Here is a 23,176-nt window from a genome sequence, read left to right on the forward strand (position 1 = left end):
TTCTCATATTGACATGTATAGCTTTAATTTCATTAGCTATAAAAATAGACTACAAAAATAAAAATGAAATGTGCAAGTTCTTTCAATATCTAAATTTCATAACAATTATCAAATATAATCTTAATGAAGAGACCTTCTATTGACTAATAGATTGATTCATCATACAAAACATTGTTGAGTTAATTCTTTGTTCTATTTAATTCTACTTTATGTAAAAATTACTATCTCAAAGCAACATTGGCATCTCAAAGCAACATGAAATATTTTAATGAATAAAGGAACTTTTTTGCATGAAAAGAAAGCAGGAAGATACAGAAGTACTGAGATGATTCAATAAGTCTAAATTCTTTGCAGGACCACATAGTGCAAAATTAGCTCATCTCTGTCCTCATGCAACAACTGAAAAAAGTTAGAATTTTGCAAATTTTACCTAATATTGTTCTGATAATGAAACCTCTACATACATCACACAGTATTGTTTTTTGAAAATTACTGGCCCAAATATCTTAATTGGGCAGTAAAACAAGGCAAATTAAAGTGAAAGTCATTTTTTAAGAATTAAGAACTTACATGGTACTTCTGTTTTTCAATTCTATCCAGTAAGAGCCTTGGAACCTTAATAGTAACACCAGTTCCATCCAAAGTATACTGATCAACATGAGCTGTAATGACTGAATTAACAACTTCTCTTTCTTTTTCCAAAAATTTAAGAGTTTCCATCACAGATGCCCACATCAATCGAACCTTTGAAAGTAGAGATTATTTTTAAGAAGACAATAGGCATTGTTATTTAATAAACTAAGAAATGAGAAAGTTTAAATTACATTAATCCATTTACTTCTTTTATTTTTGCAAGGCAAATGGGGTTAAGTGGCTTGCCCAAGGCCATACAAGCTAAGTAATTATTAAGTGTCTGAGGCAGGATTTGAACTCAAGAGACTCCGGACTCCAGGGCCGGGGCTCTATCCACTGTGCTGCCTAGCTGCCCCAATCCATTTACTTCTAAGAATAGATAAGACAAACTTCTTAAAAATGTTCAAGACAATGTACAAAAGTAGTCTGTAAGCATTGTTACAACTTCCAGAAGTACTTCTCAATCATGAGAATTTGGCTTGTTATTAAACAAAAGATGAAGATATATGATATTGGTGTATCAAGAAATATCAAGAAAGGATCCCTAGCACAATGCAAGTACAAAATGAAAACAAATTTATGGGAGTATTCACCAGATGGGTAGGCATGGACTGGCTCTTAACTGCATCAAGGGAGGGAACGTCCAAATGACTGAAACCAGACTTAATGAGTATCTGATTATTCCCCAGTCAGGTTACATTTTTTTAACCATCAGGTACCAAGAAGACCATAAAAAGTAATCCTTAACCAGCATTACAAAGATGATACATATAGATGCAATAAAAAAAGATTAAACATTTTTAGATAGCAAAATAATGAACTTTTATGATGAAGAAAAGTCTCACCTTTTGAACTTTCTCAGATATGTTTCTTTGTTCTTCATTCTGGTTCTTTCTGGTTAAAAATTAATTAATTCAGTTAGCTACAACGAAAACCATATGATTTTGTGATTAAGTCAACCCTATCAACAAATCTACCAACTAAATCCAGATTAAGAAAAAGTACAACTAAAATACTTACTTTTGTAATTTTTGCAGTTCTGTATATTGTGAATTCAAATCTCTTATTTGTTTAATCAATGATCTGCAAGGCAAACAAAATAATTTATGGTTCTAATCAAATAGTTTAATTCCCTCTTTCATGATAAGAAACAAGGGGGGGGGGGGAAGAGTACCTATCCTCACAGTTTATTTTTACCCAAGCAAAAGGAAAGATGATTTATAAGGTTTTCTTAAATAGATATTCTTCCAATTTTACTCAACAGCTGATTAATGGTCCTCCTATAATTGGGGGATGGAAGGACCTTAGAAATTAGTTGGTTATCTCTTAACTAATAAACTCTTCATCTTACAAATAAGGACACTGAGATTCAGAAAGGTTAAATGATTTCCTCATGGTCACACAGCTAATAAGCTATCTCAGAATAGGTTCCAATGGAAGTCTTCCTAACTACAAGCCCAGCCTGTATCCACCATATTGAACTAATTCTCATCACACAAACAGGGACCCTCTGAAGGTCTTTCTTAAGAACTCTGGAACTGATTGGGCAGATGGGAGATACTGGCACAAAGATTACCTAGCATGGTGTGCCCTGATCAGAGAGGGTGCTGTGTTCTATGAGTAAGGCAAAATGGAAGCAGCTCAAAGGAAAATTGAGATGCATAAGTTTAGATGTGTTCACACGCGTTATTTGTGGTAGAGCATACCTGAGTTTGTTTATTAGTCTTATCAGTCACAGTTGGACACATTGTAACTTGCCTCTGACATGATGTAATTTTGATCTTCTTCAACAATGAAGGACAAGAACAAATTAACACATTTCAGAGCCAGTTCCAAAGAATTTTTATAGAGGCCTCTCTATCTTATCCTTAATTTATCCCCATGCAGAGAGAAACCCTCAGCAACAAATTGTTTTAGGGCATTATATCATAGGCCATTTTAAAAGATAATTTTGAAGTAGATATGGCTTAAAATGTAATGGAAAGACAACTGAAAATTTCCATTTTTACCAAAATAAAACTACTTACTGAGAATTTTCTTGATATTGTCGAATCAAAGAATCTTCTTTTTGCAAAATCTGTAAAAACCTAGTACGTCCTATGTGGCATCTTACGAAGGTTTTACGAGGATCTTGAAATTTTATATTAAATGACTCTACAAAGCACTTCTCTGAACCTAAATTTCAAAATGCAAAAAAAAATTGACAATTTACTATTAAAATTAATATACTTTTAATAAAGTAGCATTTAACTGAGATTGCTAACATGACAGATGCAATGATATTCAAATGATTATTATTTCAAGAAGAGCAGAGTGAGATTTCAATTATTCATTCAAATAGGATAGGATAAATAAATAAAAGCCACTATCATTTAACATCTTAGCCTTCTATATAGGGCTACAAGAAACCAAAGAATTGATTGATTTTTCCCTCCTTTCATAACTGAAACAGATACAGGCTAACAAGCAAAAGGCCAAAAGGCATTCTGCAACAAGAAAAAGAATCAGCCTTAGAACTGGAAGCGATCTCAGATTATCTGGATCTCAGATTATCTGGTACAATTCCCTTTCCAAAACAATCAATTGCTTGAGGCAGTTAGGTGATGCAGTGGATAGAGCACCAGTCCTTGAATTAGAGGGACCTGAGTTCAAATTCTGCCCCAGGCCTGTGTGACCTTGGGCCAAGTCACTTAATCCCATTGCCTTAAATAAAAAAAAAAAAAGAATCAATTGCTTGGACAACATCCCTGTCATCATTCAAAATTCTCCAGTGATGGGAAACTCATTACCCTAAGACAGCATGATCCATTCTCTTTAACAGTTCTAATCATTTTTTTTTTTGGCTAGGCACCAGGGTTAATTGGCTTGCCCAAGGCCACACGGCTAGGTCATTATTAAGTGTCTGAGACCGGATTTGAACCCAGTTACTTCTGACTCCAGAGCCAGTGCTTCATCCATTGAGCCACCTAGCCACCCCAACAGTTCTAATCATTAAGAATGTAACACTGTGGAGCATCTAGGTAGCTCTGGAATCAGGACCTCCTAAAATCAAATCTGGCCTCAGGCACTTAATAATTACCTAGCTGCATGACCCTGGGGCAAGTCACTTAATCCCATTGCCTTGCAAAAAAAAAAAAAAGAAAAGAAAAAGAAAATGACATTTTAAACTCTCTGACAAGGGGCGGCTAGGTGGCGTAGTGGATAAAGCACTGGCTCTGGAGTCAGGAGTACCTGGGTTCAAATCCGGTCTCAGACACTTAATAATGACCTAGCCGTGTGACCTTGGCCAAGCCATTTAACCCCATTTGCCTTGCAAAAACCTAAAAAAAATAAAAAATAAATAAAAATAAACTCTCTGACCATCCTAGTCAGATTGCTATAAGTTTCATAGCCCATAAAAAAGGATTTTATAAAATGTGGCACACAGACCTGAATAAAACATTCTGGATTTGGAGTAACAGTGACAGAATACTACAGAACTGCCCTCTCCCTTAATCCATACTTCTATTAATGCACCTGAAGATTACTTTTTTTTTTGGGGGGGGTCATCATTAAATAATAACATCAAGAGTTTCCCAAATGGTTCCTTTTTATGTCCTTTCAAGTCACAGCTGTCCCCATTCTGTACTTTCAGTGGTTTTCCTGAACCTATGTGTAGGATTTAATTTGTTCCCATTAGGTTTTATCTTTTAGCTTTGGCCCACCATTTTTATTAGTTAGGATCCTCCAGGATCCTCAATCCTGTCACTTGATGTAAAAACTATCACTTCCAGTCTCATCTAAAATGCAGTCAACAATCTGCCTTCATCCAAATTACTTATTTTTTAAAATTCCTTCAACATTCCACTGAAAATCCATCCAAACTTAGAAAGGAAAGAAGAAAATAATTTGTAGCATTCTAATTAAATAAAAAGTCCTGAATCTGAAAATTGACTGTATACTAAAGCTAATGTCTAAAAAGAGACATCTCTTAAGCTCAGAAATACAAGGTCTTAAAAAAAGTTTATTTTGAATTAAATTAAATCTGTATTTTATTATCAATATTTTTTAATGCTTTATCTTCAAATAGTACTCATCCTTCTTGAACTCTCCAGCATATGACACAAGTAACCTATTCTTTCTTTCTAAAAGAAATGTGGGGGTAGCTAGGTGGCGCAGTGGATAAAGCACCGGACCTGGAGTCAGGAGTACCTGGGTTCAAATCCAGTCTCAGACACTTAATAATTACCTAGCTGTGTGGCCTTGGGCAAGCCACTTAACACCATTTGCCTTGCAAAAACCTAAAAAATTAAAAAAATAAAAATAAAAGCAATGTGACAAGGAAGAAAGTACTTAACTTGAATCAGGAAGCCTAGGTTCAAATCTCATCCTCATATAATCAAGGGCAAGTCCTTTGCTCTAAGATTTCCAGTTTCCTCAAATGTTAAATGAGGATACTCTCCTCAGTTTTCATGCATTCCTCCAACACTGCTAACCACACCTGCATCCATTTTATTAGGTCCCATTTTCTTCCTCTTAAAGTAATGCTTTAAATGAGGTAACTCTCCCAGTCCTCCCTTGATTATTTGTTTTTGTTCCCATTTTTCCTTCAGCAACTTCATTCAATTCAATAGCTTCAACTACAAATTCTGTGCAGTGATTCAAGAAAAATATATTTCCAGTCAACAAGACTATTAGGAACCAACAGTATACCAGACAATTATACTAAATCCAGTACTGTCCTTATACTTAAAAGAATTATCTTCAGCTAGATGTCTACTAACACCTCAAAGATATCCATAATTAAACATAGCAATCTCCTCTCTCCATCCCTCAATTTATTCAAAAGAAGTATCTTTCTCTCTTCTCTCTCACTTGGAATGTTTAATCAATTACCTAAATCGTTTAACTACCTCTGCAAACTCTCATAACCATCTCAATCTACTTCTCCTTTCTAAATGCTACCAAGCCAATTCAGGTGACCAATTGATACAACAGTTATATCCACCATTCCCTAATTCTAACTCATCCTTCTTAATAGAGTAATCTTCCTCTTGTATAGATCTGGTCAGATCCCTTTTCTCTTCAAAAATATACCGTAGGTTCTTTTGTTGTTTAATCATTCAATGGTGTCCAACTCTTAAGAACTCAGTGAATCATGATGTTTTCTTGGCAGATACTGAAGTAGTTTGTCATTTCCTTCTATTAAATCAAACTGCTTAAAGTGACTTTTCCAGGATCATATATAGCTAATAAGGGTCTACAGTCACATTTGAACTCAGGGTCTTCTTGACTATAGGTTGAATTACTCTACCTAGGAGAGACCTAGTGGCCTCTTAGGCAAACAGAGGTTAAGTAACTTGCCCAAGGTCACATAGCTATTAAGTGTCTGAAACCATATTTGAATTCGAGACCTTTCTGACTTCAGGTCTGGAGTTCTATGCAATAAAAAATTTTTTCATCTATCTTTTGGGTCCTTCCACAATTTGATACCTTTCTGAATTATTCCTTATTAATGCCATCCATATATACTCTAAATAAGGTAGTCAAACTAGACACAATTCTGTCCCTTTGAACACATCCTGCATTTTCCACCTTTAATGCCTTTGTTCACACTATTCCTTCCTTCCACACTACTTCTTCTGTCCTTAGGACCATCCAATCAATGATTTCCTTTGTTGTTGTTGATCAGTCATTTCAGTCAAAACTGACTTCGTGGGAAAGATATTGGAGTGGTTTCAGGATTTCCTTCTCCAGCTCATTTTACAGTGAGAAAATTGAAGCAAACAGGATGAAGTGGCTAGCCCAGGGTCACAAAACTACTGCCCCAAATCAGATATGAACTCAGGAAAGTGAATCTTTCCTGACTTCCATGTATGAAGTTCTATCATGGCACACAGAATAGTTTGGTCCACTAATGACTCCTTTTATCCATGTTATGCAGAACACTTCAGTCCCCAGCAAAGTATTCAAATAACTGAATTCAATTTATTGCCTCAAATGCTATGCTTTAAATTTTGAAAACAATTTTACATAGAAATTTTTATGTGTTTTACATACTTCTCAGATGTCTTAAATAGAGAATACAGAATCCAAGTGGCTGGGTGGCAAAATGCAAAGAGAGAGTGCTAGACTATATAAGGTCTGGAATCAGAATGACTCATTTTCCTGAGTTCAAATCTGGCCTCAAATCACTTACTAGGGGTGGCTAGGTGCCATAGTGGATAAAGCACCGGCCTTGGAGTCAGTAGTATCTGGGTTCAAATCCGGTCTCAGACACTTAATAATTACCTAGCTGTGTGGCCTTGGGCAAGCCACTTAACCCCATTTGCCTTGCAAAAAAAAAAAAAAACCTAAAAAAAAATCACTTACTAGCTAAGTAATTCAAGACATAAAAGTCTAATCTCACTAACAAATATAACAAAAATTCTGTACAAAAACATTGAAGTCCACATTCATCAAGCATTCAAAACCATTTTTTTTTAGGTTTTTGCAAGGCAATGGGATTAAATGACTTGCCCATGGTCACACAATGTCTAAGGCTGCATCTGAACTCAGGCCCTACTGACTCCAGGGCTGGTGCTCTATTCACTGTGCTACCAAGCTGCCCCACAAAACAACAAAATTTTAATATAATAAACTAATTCTAACCTGTAGGAGTTTACAGTAATAATTTATCCAAACATTCTAAAAATCTCTTAAAATTTTATATTTGACATCACGCAAAAAACTTCTTACTTCAGGTATAAACTACCTCTTAATGGTCTGCAAAAGTTCCTGCTGCATTTCTCAAAATGTAAAATTATTGCCATTTTGCTTTACTTACTTTCAGAGTTGGTTTTAATATATTGCACTGCAACAAATCTTGCAAAAGAGTACATGAGATCAACAAACTTGGTGCCACCAGGAGAAAGAAATAATGAACCCACAATTTGAGGAAAGCTGCTTCCACATTCATCCTGAGAAAAAGAAAATGATTTAAATTTGGCTATCTTCTTAGGAGATTTGTTCTTGCTGTAGACTACCTTTAAAGGAATTAGATACATGTTATGCTAGGTTTCCTTACTTACATAGAGCAAAAAACATAGTTTAAAAAACACTGAGTCAATAACCTTGATCCCATCACAAACTCCTGGGTGCCTGTTAGGGAAGTCTCTTCAAGGCTTTAATTCATTTCCTTGCTCCTCCCTCCCCTTATAAGTATTTAGTGGTACAGTGGATAAAATGCTGGGTCTGTAATCAGGAAAATTTAAATCAGGTCTAAAACACAGCATTAACTTGTTTGCCTCAGTTTCCTCAACTATAAAATGGGAACAATAACTGCACCAACCTCAAGAGTTGATGTGAGGCTCAAATGAGATCCTATTTTGTAATAAAGCATTTACACATAGTGGGGGCTCTAAAAATTCATGTTTCCTTCCCCAATTCCCTGCTTAGAGAATGTACAGAAATCAAAAATCAAAAACGTTAATCTGGACTCTAAACTTTCCCATATGGTTATAACAACAAAAAAATTAAGCATCAAGTTGTAATATGATACCAAAAGACTTCATAGAGGTGTTAAGATCCAAAGTCCTCTGAGATTTCCCTGAATTACAGAGGAGTCTAGCGAACAACTAGTAATGAAGCCACATGAGTTTTAACCTTATTTATGAAATAAGCTAAAAAAGTTATTCATAATTAGCAGTTCCTTTTAAACAAGTTCCACAAAACACATATTTTTTTATATGATCTAATTCCCTTACCTTTAAGTTGTGTACTAAAAAATAGAAATTTTTGCTAAAAATAGAAATTTTTGAACACAAAAATACTTTCCAAAAAATTCCAGAAAATGATATTTTTCAAAAATAAATATGGACCCAAGATTATACCAATTAATATTTTCCCAATGAGATCTTAATACCCTTGTGAATGTTAAAATAGTTCTGAAAAATATTAAAGCTGAATTTTTCATCTTTAGAATAAGAACACTCACAGAAATTCTTTTCAACCATTCACAGCACTGTTTCCGAAATTCAGCATCAGCTTTTCGGTCTACTGGAGGCCAACAGAATCTTTTTTATATTTTTTGAAAGGGGGAAAAAAGGAGAGTTAAGTCAAGACCTAGCATAGCACATTTAAGGGGAGAAAAAAATCTTTTATCCTGATTTAAGTCTAATATGAATAGAATAGTAAAAACAATCAAGATTATTGGCATTCATAATTAGTCTCTGAGGATGATGTTCTTATTTATATTTTAAAATAATTACATTTATTACAATTCAGTATATGGTGAGTGGAAAACAAAAAATAACCAACTTCCCAGACGATATAAACAGAAATTATTTTTGAAATGGCCAAAATCAAAGGAATCATTAGTTTAATACAGAGGGTTCAAATTCAAAAGTAAACAGGGAGCCACTAACCCATATATGAGGATTCCTACAGGCCAGATATTAACATAGAACACCACAAATTAACACTTTTTATTTATTTTATTTTATTTTATTTTATTTATTTTTATTCTATTAGATATCTCCAAATTACAATTTAATCTTTAATCACAAATTAATCTGGTTCGTGGGGTGCATGTTTAACACATTTCATTCAATCCAGTCAAAAGCAAAGTAGTAAGGTTCCATTTTTTTCAAAAGATTTGAAAAGAAAAATTAGGCTATGACTGACTATATGAGAAGCCTATATTAAGTAGTATGACAGGACAATATTAAGAGGATTATGGACCTCACAATTAATCAATAAAGCTACCAAATGTTTACTTATTATTAAAACTTTTACTTAAAAAATAGACTTCATAACATAAGTCTGGGAAAAACAAATTAATGAATAAGTTCCATACTTTGGAAGCTGTATTGAGATTCCAAAATTTGGCTTAGTACTATCCAAAGCATTCTGCAGCTACAGGATTGATGAAATTATTAGAAACAATACTGAAATCATTAGACCTGAGTTCAATTTCTACCTCTGACACTTAGAAATTGTGACTGTGAGCAAGTTACTTAACCACCCTGATCCCCATCTTCCCCATTTGTAAAATGGGAAAAACAATATACAACCAACTTCACAGGGTTACTATGAACAAATCATTAAGGTGCCCTATTTTGTCCAGTTGTATCTGACTGACTCTTCAGACCCCAAATTTGACCCCATGAAGATGGAACTCTTCAGTCTTCCTGATTCCAAGCCCCACTATCCACCATGCCAAATACTAAGAGGCAGTAGTCAGCAATCATAAATCTAGGGCTTTTTTAGGCTCTTGAAGAGAGAATATAGTCACAAAAAGAAATTCACAATGAAACCAAGCCACAAGTCTTCACCCTACTTATGACACATGATTTATACATGGTCACAAAAAGCTACTTTAGATGAAGACAACAAAATACAATTTCCAATCTCTAGTGTCTTTACTTAGTTGGTAATTTTTAGAAAGCTATACATAATTCCCCTTCTAAATTCTCTTTTTCAAAGGATAGTCATGATAATCGGGTTGCAGAAGTCTAAGTCTCTGTCACATAATTCAAAACCCTTACGGAAATTACCATTCCAAGATAATGTAGTAAACTATGAGTGACAGTACTAAGGGAGAAGATATTTAGTGAATGCCGACAATCTAAAGAATAAATTTAAAGTAAACAACTTTCTGCTCCTAGCAGTTCAGAATTTAAGTAAAAGTACATATAACCAAGTAAGACAATCATAGACAGGTCAATGAGGTGGTAAGTAAAAAAAAAAAGAGAGATCACAAGACTCTAATAGAATTAGCATTTTACAAAGACATTAAATTGTGCTGTATTTCCAAAATCTAAACTTTACATAAGTGACTGTCTATTAAATACCCTCTAAAAACAGAACTTTGAGATAATCACTCAGAAAAGTCAGACCAAAATTTTAAATCATAACATTAAATTTACAGATATTACCATTTGATAGATTAAAAAAACTATTTTGCTCACCTGAATACTTCTTTAGCATGAGAAGGGTTCAAAGTGGTAAACAAAAAGTAGGCAACTATGTGAAAGGCATCACTGTTAGGCTTGTCAAACATGCTCCTAATTGGTGTTTAAATGATAAGAGAGAATAGTTAATGCAGGGCAACAGTATATACTTCATGAACTTTTTCTTTCAAGGTGAAATTTCCCATTCACCTAACACTGTACAATTTATGAAATTTAATTGTTTTTCTAGGAAATAATGATCAAAAGAAACATGCCTTTCCTTTAGTGCATGGAGCCTTCACTAGGAATAAGATCTAAGCTTTGATCCCAGATTTCTCAGAATTAATGAAGTCAGTTTTTTAGCCTCCTTATTGCCTCAGTTTCTCCAACTAGGAAAATATAAGCAAAATTTGTTTTTGAGGAAAAATTAAATATACTTAAAAGAATATTAAGAGCTTTAAGCTATACAGTACAGGAAAGGCATTAATTACTCTCAAAGCCGATTAATAAAGTATTGACTCAATCATGGTATGGAGTTAGAAATTTTGAAGTTAGAAAATTAAGGTTCTGATCAGTCTACCACCTAATCCCTCTGAATTTGAACATGCATTTCCCCTTCCACAGACTTCAGTCTGTAGCCCCTAATGGGCTCATCTGGCTCTAACAGGATAGGACTCTGAATTCTGCAGATGATGATAGGCTAACCATTCCAGCAAAGCAAAACAAAAAAAAGGGAGAATTCAAATCTAATGCAGCTTGCTCCTATCAGCTGATATACTGAAAAAAGTAATAACAAAATAACAAAATATTAGCATTGGAAGGGCCTTTTAGAGATCAGGAGTCCAACTGTAGTGGAAAAGGAAAAGCCAAAGGCTACAAGCTAACCAATGGCAAAGCCAGGGCTCCCAAGGTATGTTTTAGCTCTGTTTCTCAGACTTATGAAGGCTTGTGAATGAGTCACTAAATATAAGACAACCATCAAAAAATACTATCTCCAATGGAAACAAAAGGAAAACTTAAGAGAGACTTTTGAAAGGGTAGGTAGGTTCCAGTTCACCCAAATCCCTCTATTTTTCAACATCCTCCCAACCCTCTCTAGAAAGCAAGAGACCTATACTGTAAAAAAGCAATGTTTTGAGAATCAGAAGGGCTGGGCTCTAGTCAAGAGGCTTTGACCTTTTGACTACCTTAGACAATTCACTTCACCATTCTATATTTCACTTTCATGCCAGTAAAATGGAAATAATCCTTTTATAACATATCTCACTGATTTATGAAGGGCTTTGTAGACTATAAAATACTTTTAAAACATGAATTATCCTAGACAATTTTCTTTGGGCCATTTTTTCTTTATTAGGAAATAAGATGGAGGGGCAGCTAAGTGGATAGAGCACTGGCCCTGGAATCAGGACTACCTGAGTCCAAATCTGGTCTCAGACTCTAAATTAATTACCTAGCTGTGTGGCCCTGAGCAAGCCATTTAACCCCATTTGCCTTGCAAAAAAAAAAAAACACCTAAAAAAAGAAAATAAGATGAACACATTCAACTTTAATAAAACAAAAAAACCTTTTAATTTAAAAAAAATTAAAAAAAAGAAAATAAGATGGACACATTCAACTGAGATCAATGTATAACATGGAACCAATGTAAACACTAACAGAATGCCTTCTGTGGGGGATGGGGGAAAGTGTAAAACTCAAAATAAAATCTTTCTTAAAATATAAAAAAAATCTTATTGTCTGATCTTGTTATCTCTTATACTCTTTGTTTCTTCCTTAAGGATATGATTTCTCTCTCATCACACTCAATTTGGATCAATGTACAACATGGAAACAAAGTAAAGACTGACAGATTGCTTTCTGTGGGGGGAGGGAAGTAAGATTGGGAGGAAAAATAGTAAAACTCAAAATAAATAAAGTCTTTCTTAAAAAATAAAAAAATCATATTGTCTGATCTGATCTCTTATACTTTTTGTTTCTTCCTTAAGGATATGATTTCTCTCTCATCACACTCAATTTGATCAATGTACAACATGGAAACAAAGACTGACAAATTGCTTTCTGGGGGGGGAAATAAGATGGGGGAAAAATTGTAAAACAAAATAAATGAAATCTTTAATAAAACAAAGAAAATTTTAAAAATTAAAAAAATTAAAAAAGAAAATAAGATGGACACATTCAGCTGAGATCAATGTATAACATGGAACCAACGTAAACACTAATAGAATGCCTTCTGTGGGGGATGGGGGGAAATTGTAAAACTCCAAATAAAATCTTCCTTAAAATATAACAAAAAAATCTTATTGTCTGATCTTGTTATCTCTTATACTTTTTGTTTCTTCCTTAAGGATATGATTTCTCTCTCATCACACTCAATTTGGATCAATGTACAACATGGAAACAAAGTAAAGATTGACAAATTGCTTTCTGTGGGGGGGGAAGTAAGATGGGGAAAAATTGTAAAACTCAAAATAAATGAAATCTTTAATAAAACAAAAAAACTTTTAAAATGAAAGAAGAAAAAAGAAAAGAAGATGAACACATTCAACTGAGATCAATGTAAACACTAATAGAATGCCTTCTGTGGGGGGTGGGGGAAAATTGTAAAACTCAAAATAAAATCTTTCTTAAAAAATAAAAAAAATAAAAAAAATCTTATTGCCTGATCTTGTTATCTCTTATATTTTTTTGTTTCTTCCTTAAGGATATTATTTCTCTCTCATCACACTCAATTTGGATCAATTGTATACCATGGAAACAATGTAAAGACTGACAGATTGCTCTCTGTGGGGGGAGGGAAGTAAGATGGGGGGAAAATTGTAAAACTCAAAATAAAATAACAAAAAAATTTAAAAAATATAAAAAATGAAAATAAGATGTTAGATTAAGACTGACAGATTGCTCTCTGTGGGGGGAGGGAAGTAAGATGGGGAAAAATTGTAAAACTCAAAATAAAATAACAAAAAAATTTAAAAAATATAAAAGAAAATAAGATGGAGTTAGATTAAGACTGACAGATTGCTCTCTGGGGGGAGGGAAGTAAAATGGGGGAAAACTTGTAAAACTCAAAATAAAATAACAAAAAAATTTAAAAAATATAAAAAAAGAAAATAAGATGGAGTTAGATTAAGACTGACAGATTGCTCTCTGTGGGGGGAGGGAAGTAAGATGGGGGAAAAATTGTAAAACTCAAAATAAAATAACAAAAAAATTTTAAAAATATAAAAAAGAAAATAAGATGGAGTTAGATTATCTCTAAGCTAACTTTTAGCTCTAGCATGTTATTCATAACAATCCAGGGGCTCTTGAAATTCCAAGATGCTCCCTAATCTTGTCCATCCAGCTGAGGTCCCTAGTAAGAACAGGCTTCATTCAGGCCTGGCAGAAGCGCCTCCCGCGGCCCGGGCTGACAATTGTTACCTCATCCGGTGCTCACTCACAATCCCCCCCCTGGAGAGGGGGAGTCTGCCGGTATTTTACAACTAATAATTAGGAAAAAAATAATAATTTTCAACCGCACTTACTGCGCACCCTTCGATCCTCACTTTTGACAGCTGAGGAAACTGAGGCAGGCGCTAAGAGCAGTGGAAAACCAAGAGGCGGCGCCAGGCCCGGCCCACCGGGCGGTGTTATAGTCTATCTGCAACGCGCTTAGCGCCTAGTTTTTTACCAAAAAAAGCTACTTAAGGGGCGGCCGGGTGAGGACCCGAGTTCAAATGGAGCCGCACAGCCCCGAAGGTGCGCCAAGATGAAGGAGCCCGCCCTCTCCGCCACTTACACGCCCAGCTTCGTGTGCGAGGGGAGCTTCCCGGCCTCGGCGGCGGCCGTGTCCGCCTCGAACCCCAGGGCCAGCAGCAGCTGCCAGAGGTGCTCCCTCTTCCAGGCGCTCATGTTGGCGGCTGCTCCTCCTCCGGCCGCGCCCCGAAGGCCCGAGGGCGGCGGGCGGGACAAAGACGACGACAAAAGGCCCGCGCCGCTGCTCTACATGCCGCCCCTTCTCCGCGGGCGGCGGCTCAGGCCACCGCCGATGGCGGCTCACCGGGCGACAGCCATTTTATCATCCCCTGGGGGGAAAAAAAGCGCCCAAAAAGCTGTCGCGTTTAACGGAACCGCCAACGACGGCGTTTCTCCCCGCCCCTTGTGGATGGCGTCACTTCCGGAAGCGCGACGCGATGTCATTGGCTAAGGTCTCCTGCCGCACCCCCTCCCAAGGCGGGCGCTTTAATCTCCTCTCCAGAAAACTACGAATCCCATAATGCCTTGCTGTTGGAGAGGAAGGAAGTGTTAAGCGAGGGTGTGGCTACACCCGGCAGCGGAACCCTCCTCTTCCGGGGTTTTTGAGGAAAGGCATGCTGGGGAATAGGATCTCAATAACTTCAAGTGATGAGCGCTATACCTTAAGGGTCTTAAGAGATCCTCTAGAAAAATGTTATCGGCCGGGGCGACCAGGTGGCCCAGTGGATAGAGGAGTACCTGAGTTCAAATTCGGCCTCAGACACCTAATAATTACCAACTGTGTGGCCTTGGGCGACTCATTTAACCCCATTTGCCTTGCCAAAACTAAAAAAGTAAATAAAAATCTTTTTTAAAAGTACCTCAAAGGCTACATCACAGATCGCCCCACATTGTCCCCGATAGTTGCCTTGCAAAAAGAAAAAACTAAAAAATATTATTAAAAAAAATTATCCACACCCTAACAGCAACATGGGGGTGATGATCAACCTTGAAGGACTTGCTCATTCCATCAGTGCAACAATCAGGGACAATGTGGGGCTGTCTGCAATGGAGAATACCATCTGTATCCAGAGAAAGGACTGTGGAGGTTAAACAAAGACCAAGGACAATTCCCTTTAATTTAGGAAAAAAACTTATCTCTTACTGTCTGATCTTGTTATCTCTTATTATCTCCTATACTTTTTGTTTCTTCCTTAAGGATATGGTTTCTCTCTCATCACACTCAATTTGAATCAATGTAAAAGACTGACAAATAAGGGCGGATAAAGGCCTATAAAACACAGGCCTTGGAGTCAGGAGTACCTGGGTTCAAATCCGATCTCAGACAATAATTACCCAGCTGTGTGGCCTTGGGCAAGCCACTTAACCCCGTTTGCCTTGCAAAAAAAATCTAAAAAAAAAAAAGACTGACAAATTGCCTTCTGTGGCTGGTGGGGGAGGGAAGTAAGATTAGGGGAAAATTGTAAAATTCAAAATAAATAAAATCTTTAATTAAAAAAAAAGTTATCCACCTCCAGAGAAAGAACTGATTAAGTGCAAATTGAAGTAAAATTTTTTTCACCTTCTATTTTTCACAACATGGAGAATTTGTTTTGCATGTTTTGCATGTCTTCATATGTTTAATTGACGATGTATTGCTTGCTTTCTGATGAGAAGAGGAGCAAATTGGAAAGAAATAATTTTGTTTAATTCGTGTTAAATACATTTTTAAATTAAAATTCTCTAGTCTCTCACACTTATAAAAGAGGTACAGAAAGGTACTTAATCCAATGCTACTTAAACTAGTAAAGAGGAGGCAAAGTTTTTCCAATTTTAAATAAACTAAATCCCAGTGTCACTTAACAAAGGGCAAAGCTGAATTAAATTGAAATGTGAAGGAATGCCCAATTGGGAATTGGCTGAACAAACTGTGACTTTCATGATGGAAGATTATTAATGCTGCTGGAAAGGAGTAGGGGTAGTTTCTGGGGGGAAAAATGACACCACCTTTATGAACTGATACAAACTGATGTGAGAACCCAGGACATCATCCTGTATAATGCACTGCTGTAATAATGATCAATTGTGAAAGAATTGGCCTGTCTCATCAATACAATGAGCCAAGACAATTTCAAAATACTTATGATGAAAAATGCTATCCACCTCAAGAGGGAGAGCTGATGAGCTCTGAATCTAAGTTGAAGGGAAATTTATTTTTTTACTTTTTTTCCACAATATGGCTAATATGGAAATTGTGTTACATGGTTTCCAATTTATAATTGAAATCATATTTTTGATTTCTCAGTGGGTGGGGAAAGGGTGAGAGGAAGGGAATCCAAAATCAAGATTTTAAGAGAAAAGAATGATAAAAAACATGTAATTTTTTGAGATATTAATGCATGATTGGTAGAGAAGTGAACTGCTTCAACATTCTGTAGAGCAATTTAGAACTATGTCCAAAGAACTATAAAATATGCACACCCTTTGACCTAGCAGTGCCACTACTAGGTTTGTGTCCAAAAAGGTGGTGTAGTGGGGGGGCGGTTAGGTGGCGTAGTGGATAAAGCACCGGCCTTGGAGTCAGGAGTACCTGGGTTCAAATCCAATCTCAGACACTTAATAATTACCTAGCTGTGTGGCCTTGAGCAAGCCACTTAACCCCATATGCCTTGCAAAAACCTAAAAAAAAACAAAAACAAAAAGAGAAGAAAAATGAAAAGGACCTTATTTTATAGCAACTCTTTTCAGATTCATTGAGGGAATACCCATCAGTTGGGGAATGGCTGAATAAATTTTGAAGCATGATTATGATGGAATGCAATTATGTTGTAAGAAATGATGAGTGGGATGCTTTCAGAAAAACCAGGACTTACAAAAGCTGATGCAAAGTAAAATGTGCTGTGTACAAAGTACAAAGTACAAAATACAATGACCCAAAACAACTCTGAATGACTTATGATGACTTATCCATCCACAGAGAGTTGGTTTTCAGAATACAGATTGAAACCCCGCAAAAAATATTTTTTTAAAGAGCTATAATTTTGTACATCCTTAGGTTTTTTTTTTAATCTAGGACTAATCCCTCCCTTGGGCAACTGTTCCTCATACTGCCCTTTCTATTTCTCCCCTTCCCCTTTTATTACCCTCTTAAGTAATATGTATTTCTGCACCCAACTGGGGACTACCTCTATCTCTTTTTATAGATGTGTCCTTATGCACCCTGATTATGTGACATCGTTTTTTAAATCCTTTCCATTCCCCCTCACCCACAATATATTTATCCCCTCTTTCCATCCTTTTACTAAAATCGAGACATCGTAGAACAATTCCACACTGTATCTATTTGGAATCCCTCTAAGGACCCTGGTAATGGTAGGATTCAGAAGGAACATGTATATCACCCTTTCCTAGTTTAGTCTTTTAAGATTATCCACTGATATGTTTCTCTTCATGCCTGTGTTTTTTTCATCAGGAGCATTTGGAAGTTCTGTGTTTCATTAAGGGTTCATTTTTCCTCCCCCTCTCTGCAAAAACATTATATTCAGTTTTTCTGGATAAGTTATTTTTGACTGCCAGCCCTATCTTGCTGGAATATTGTATTTCAAGTTCTTTGCTCCTTTATAGTCATGGCTACTAAAACATGGGATCTTGCCTTTATTAGTACTTAGTACTTCAATTCTTTTTTTCTGACTGCTTACAGTATTTTTTTTTTTTGGTTTAACTTGGAAGATACAGATTTTGGCTATTCTGTTCCTGAAAGTTTCATTTCAGGGGTTTCTATCAAGAGGTAACCAGAGAATTTTTTCTCTTGCTATTTTGTCCTCTGAGTCTAAGAGATCTGAGCAGTTTTCTTTTAAGATTTTTTTAAAATAATGATGTCTTGCCAGGTTTCAGAGATGAAAATTAACACCCCTTTGAGTAGAGTATTGTAAGAGTCTGATACCTAGGATAGGTATGGTTGAGTCTGGGACAGAGATCAGAGAGCTATTATAGGGGTGGTGGAGTGTGACCTCGTACTAACCTCAGAGAAGCCTGAGAAGCTTTGGTTTTGTGAGCAGGCAGGAGAGCAGCACAGTGGACAAAGGGACTCCAACACAGAGGATAGATAGCAATCTGGTCAGCTCTACTGGCCTGCAAGACCAGGACCCTGAGCCCCATATTTTCAGCAAAGTCCCTGTTTTTCCAGTTGAGCCCCTCTCCCCATCCCTGTGAGAGAAAGGGACTCTTCCCAGAACAAATACAGTAACAACCTCCCCACCCCACCCCCAGGCTCTCAATACTGAGATTAACTAAATAGCCCAAGGGCCCAGCCCACATTGTTCAAAGATAATTCAGTCCAGTTGCTCCCCCCACCCTCTAGGCCTAGGGAATGGACCATAAATCAAGCTCACAGACACTCTAGAGAAAGCCTCTAGCATCCCCTACTGGTCAGCCCACTTGAAGAAACTAAGCCCAGTGAGCAAAGCCTCTAGGGTTTTCAAAACCAAAAGTCTGAACCAGCTCCTCTCCAACACAAGATGCTAGAAAAATGAAGAAACGCTAGTGAGAAGAGGGGTCCCACTGAAAACTACCTTAAAGACAAAGACCCTAACTCAAAGCCAGAACTTCTGAGAATATGAATTGGTCTCCAGCCCAGAAAGACTTCTTAGAAGAGATCAGGAGAGAGTTTAAAAATCAATTGGAAAAACTGAGAAAAGAAGCTCAAGAGAAAATTAACACCTTGCAACAGAAAAACAAATCCTTAGAAAATACAATTGGGCAACTGCAAAAAAATAATTTTCTCAAAGCCTCAATTAGGCAAATGGAAAACTCCTTCAAAAAAAAGAATTTACCAATTGGAAAAAGAGTTGCAAAAGGCAAATGAAGAAAATTCTTCTCTAAAAAAAAGAATGGAATCTGTGGAAACTTCATGAGATAACAAGAATTTATTAAAACCAAAAAGTCAAAAAATAGCAAAAAAATATAAAATACCTCATCAGTAAAACTGCTGACCTCAAGAATAGATCCAACTTAAAAAATCAGTGGGCTTCTAGAAAACATTGAAGAGTAAAAAAGCTTGAACTCAATATTACAGGATTTCCCTGGCATCATGGAACCAGAGGGGGAAAATAGTTATTGAAAGAATACATCGATCTCCCCCTGAAAGGGATCCCAAAAAGAAAACACCAAGGAATATTGTGGCCAAATTCCAGAACTATCAGATAAAAAGAAAATCCTGCAAGCAGTAAGAAATGATTTAGATGCCAAGGAGCCACAGTAAGAATTACACAGGACCTGGCTGCATCAACATTAAGGGATCAAAGGGCCTGGAATGTGATATTCTGAAGAGCAAGGGAACTTGGAATTCAGCCAAGAATCCCCATCTGGCAAAACTGAGCCTTCTCTTCCAGGGGAAAAGATGGGCATTTAACAAAATAGGAGACTTCCAACTTTTTCTGATGAAAAGAACAGAGCTAAATAGAAAATTTGGACTTCAAACAGGAAACTCAAGAGACAAATGAAAAGGAAAAAGGGGGGGAAAGAAAAAACTGCTATCCAATAAGATGAAACTGGCTATATCCCTACCTGGGAGAAAGATTCTCATAATTCTTGAGAATTATAACTCTATCTGAGAGAATTTACTTAGCCAGAAATGATGGACACTCATGACTTATCCGTGACTCTGATAAAATGATATAAAAACAATATCTCCTTTAAAAGGGGGAACAGGAAAGAGACAGGAGGATGGAGGAGACTGAATGGGGTAAATCACATTACTTAAAAGAGGTACAAAGGACCTATTGCAATAGAGGGGAAGAAGGGAGGAGGTGAGAACCACCTGAATCTTACTCTTATCAGATTCATTTAAAGTGAACATACACACAGTCAGTTAAGAAATGTATCTTACCTTTCAAGGGGGAAGGGGAAGGAAAAGAGAAACTAATAGAAGGAAGGGAAGGAAGAAGGGGTAAAGAGAAAGGGGAAAGAAAGGGGAGGGGTTGGATATAAGGGGGAAAACACACTGAAGATGGTGGTATTCATAAACAAAATACTGAGGAATATGGATACAGTGAACAAATACAAACAGAGGGAAGATAGCATGGAGGGCAATAAAGAGTAATTATAACTTTGAATGTGAATGGGATGAACTCTCCCATAAGTGATTAGTAGAGTGGATTAAAAATCAGAATCCTACAATATGCTGCTTACAAGAAACTCATTTGAAGCAGAGAGACATGTAAAGGTAAAAGGTTAGAGCAAAATATATTTTGCTTCAGCTGAAGTGAATAAAGCAGAGGTAGCAATGCTTATCTCAGACAAAGCAGCTTCAAAAATAGATCTCATTAAAAGAGATAAGAAAACTATATCCTCCTAAAAGGTACCATAGACAGTGAAGCAATTTGAATACTAAATATGTATGTACCAAGTGGTATAGCCTCCAAATTCTTAGATGAGAAGTTGAATGAGTTACAGGAAGACATAGACAACAAAACTCTACTGATAAGAGACCTCAACATCCCACTCTCAGATTTAGATAAATCTAATCATAAAATAAATAAAAAGCAAGTTAAGGATTACTTCCTTAATAGAATGTTAGAAAACCTAAATATGATAGATCTTTGGAGGAAATTGAATGGGTAGAGAAAGGAATAAACTTTTTTTTCTGCAGAAAGAAATGAAGCAAATAATGGCCTCTTTTGTTTAGTTAAAAAAGTCTGGGAGGGGAAGACCCTCAATATTTCTGGCCAAAGCAGACTGGCCAACAATAGGTCCCAGTCCAAATCTATTTGATCATATTTTGGACCCCACTGGCTCACAATGATTGTAAGTAATAATTGTTTAATTTGTTTCTGTTTGCTGAAATAGACTAGACTCACTGTGCCCTTCTCTGGATTTCTCCATCAGAATTCCATTCAGTGTATTTGTTAAATCTGTTTGGAAGAATTAGTGGATAGGAGCTCCCCATATTGTTTCCCACTTTACCATCCTGACTCTCAGGACCAAAATTAAGAAGTTTGATTGAAAATCAAAACAACAAAAGGCACAAACTAGATGGAAAAACTTAATTTGGGAAAAGTAAAATAGTTTGTTCATGGATTAAATCAGATGACACTACCAGGAAATGTACTGAGATTAATGGAAAAAATGAATTGTATATCTGGGTTTATGTAGAATGACCAGAAAATTCCACTAGAGTATTCCAACAACAAACCAGTCTAATGGTTTCCAAGGTAACTTCCACTTGAAGTTGGAAACAAAGGATTGAGTTCCAGCCATCTTTGGACCACTGGACAGCCATAATTCTACAAGAGCATCATCTCTCAGAGCCTAGCAGAGAGCTATACCTAAGGAAAACTTCTTGTGGACTACACAAAGGCAGAAAAGGATTTTTAGTAACTAGGGGATGTGTGCTAGTAACTGGCCACATGATTCCTAACCTTGATCCTTCCATGCAGAAGAACTGAAACAGGAGGTTCAAGAGTTACACACACTGCACATGTTTTTAAATTCGCAGTATTTTGATTAATTGTACTTTTTCTGCCCTTAAAAACTACTATTGTTATATGGGATATTATTTGATTTCTGGAAGGGGAAGGTGAGATGTCCTAAGAAAAATTATTCAGATGTTAAAAAAAACTCATGAAAATAATTGTGGGAATGTACCATATTTTAGGAGGGAATTCTTTGTAGCAATTTCTTAAAATATTGTCTCAGTAACTCTCCCTTCAAAAAAGCTAATTCTAGTCAACTGATATGGGAAACACAACAGATAAAGACTTTTATAAACTTTTACCCCTGAAGGAAAGCAAGCCAGCTGTTTTGTAGGAATTCAACTTGCTCATCCAGTTTTGAGTGGTAAAATCAACCCAGAGTAAGTGTTACATATTTATTTGTATCCATTAGGATATAAGCTCCTTAGAAATAGGAATTGTTCCATTCTTTGTGTTTGCATCTTGTTTCTTTGAAGGTAGGAAGCTCTTTTTTGAAAAATATTTTTATGACATGTTGAAGCAGTTTCTCTGATGAACTTATAATAATGTAATTCATCCCAAAGACAGAGTTGATAGTGTCTGAATACAGATTGAAGCATACTTTTTTTATCATTTTATTTTTCTTCTTTCTCTCTTTGTGAAGGAGTGGTCATGCTTACTTTTACAACATGACTATTGTAATATTTTCCATGGCTACACATTTTTAACCTAAAAAAATAAGTTTTATTGATGATCTTGTTTCATACATCATCATAGTTATCCCTATTTCCCACCCCCCCTCCTCCTAGAGAGCCATCCCATACAACAACTAGTATTTTATGGAGGGGGAAAAAATCAACAAAGCTGACTAATACTTTGAAAAAGTCCAAAAACCATACAATATATAACACATGTGAAAAGAAGGATTAAGGAGGGGGTTGTGCCTTTTCATATCTCTTCATTTAAGTACTGCTTGATCTCTATAATTTTGTTACATTCACTTCTGAGATTTTTTTGCGGGAAGTTCTTTTTGCTTACACTATTAATGTAGAATACATTGAGCCTGAAAATGCAATTTGTCTTTCTGAATTCACCTTCTCATTACTTCCCCTCTGCACAATCTTCTCTTACTTAAATACAATTTACTTTCTTGTTATTGTATCACATCCCTAATGTCATGGTTCTCTTGAGAACTAAGGAAAAATAATTTTTGTGGGTAGTAGAAGCTGCCCTATGGCTGGCTATTTAGGCAACACAGCTCCCTTCCTCTCTTCTTTCCTCTCTTTTTTCTTTCCTTTCAAAGAAATGTAAAATTTGATCCCTGAAAGCTCACAAAACCTTGGGATTTACTGGCTTCAAAACACTCTGGTTCTCCTTGATTGACCAACAATAAATCCCATTCTAAATCCCACTTGATCACTGGTTCAGAGTGATTGAAAATAGCAATTGAAAATGGTCTAACGCCCG

The 23,176-nt window shown here is 36.2% G+C and overlaps 1 protein-coding gene across 2 annotated transcripts in view; it reads right to left on the bottom strand.

The window, feature by feature from the left end:
- HAUS6 (HAUS augmin like complex subunit 6) overlaps positions 1-14,674 on the bottom strand; it is a 46,840-nt gene extending 32,166 nt beyond the window's left edge. For both annotated transcript variants that reach the window (XM_074197571.1, XM_074197570.1), the window contains exons 1-8: positions 14,323-14,674; positions 10,563-10,658; positions 8,588-8,666; positions 7,439-7,571; positions 2,661-2,808; positions 1,654-1,716; positions 1,479-1,527; positions 571-744 (exon numbers count right to left, since the gene is read on the bottom strand). In XM_074197571.1, coding sequence (XP_074053672.1) covers positions 571-744; positions 1,479-1,527; positions 1,654-1,716; positions 2,661-2,808; positions 7,439-7,571; positions 8,588-8,666; positions 10,563-10,658; positions 14,323-14,435 — 855 coding nt within the window. In that variant the 5' untranslated portion in view covers positions 14,436-14,674. The remainder of the gene's footprint in view (positions 1-570; positions 745-1,478; positions 1,528-1,653; positions 1,717-2,660; positions 2,809-7,438; positions 7,572-8,587; positions 8,667-10,562; positions 10,659-14,322) is intronic.
- Between the last annotated feature and the right edge of the window lie 8,502 nt (positions 14,675-23,176).

Source organism: Macrotis lagotis, chromosome 8, assembly GCF_037893015.1.
Source record: "Macrotis lagotis isolate mMagLag1 chromosome 8, bilby.v1.9.chrom.fasta, whole genome shotgun sequence".
Taxonomy (NCBI): domain Eukaryota; kingdom Metazoa; phylum Chordata; class Mammalia; order Peramelemorphia; family Peramelidae; genus Macrotis; species Macrotis lagotis.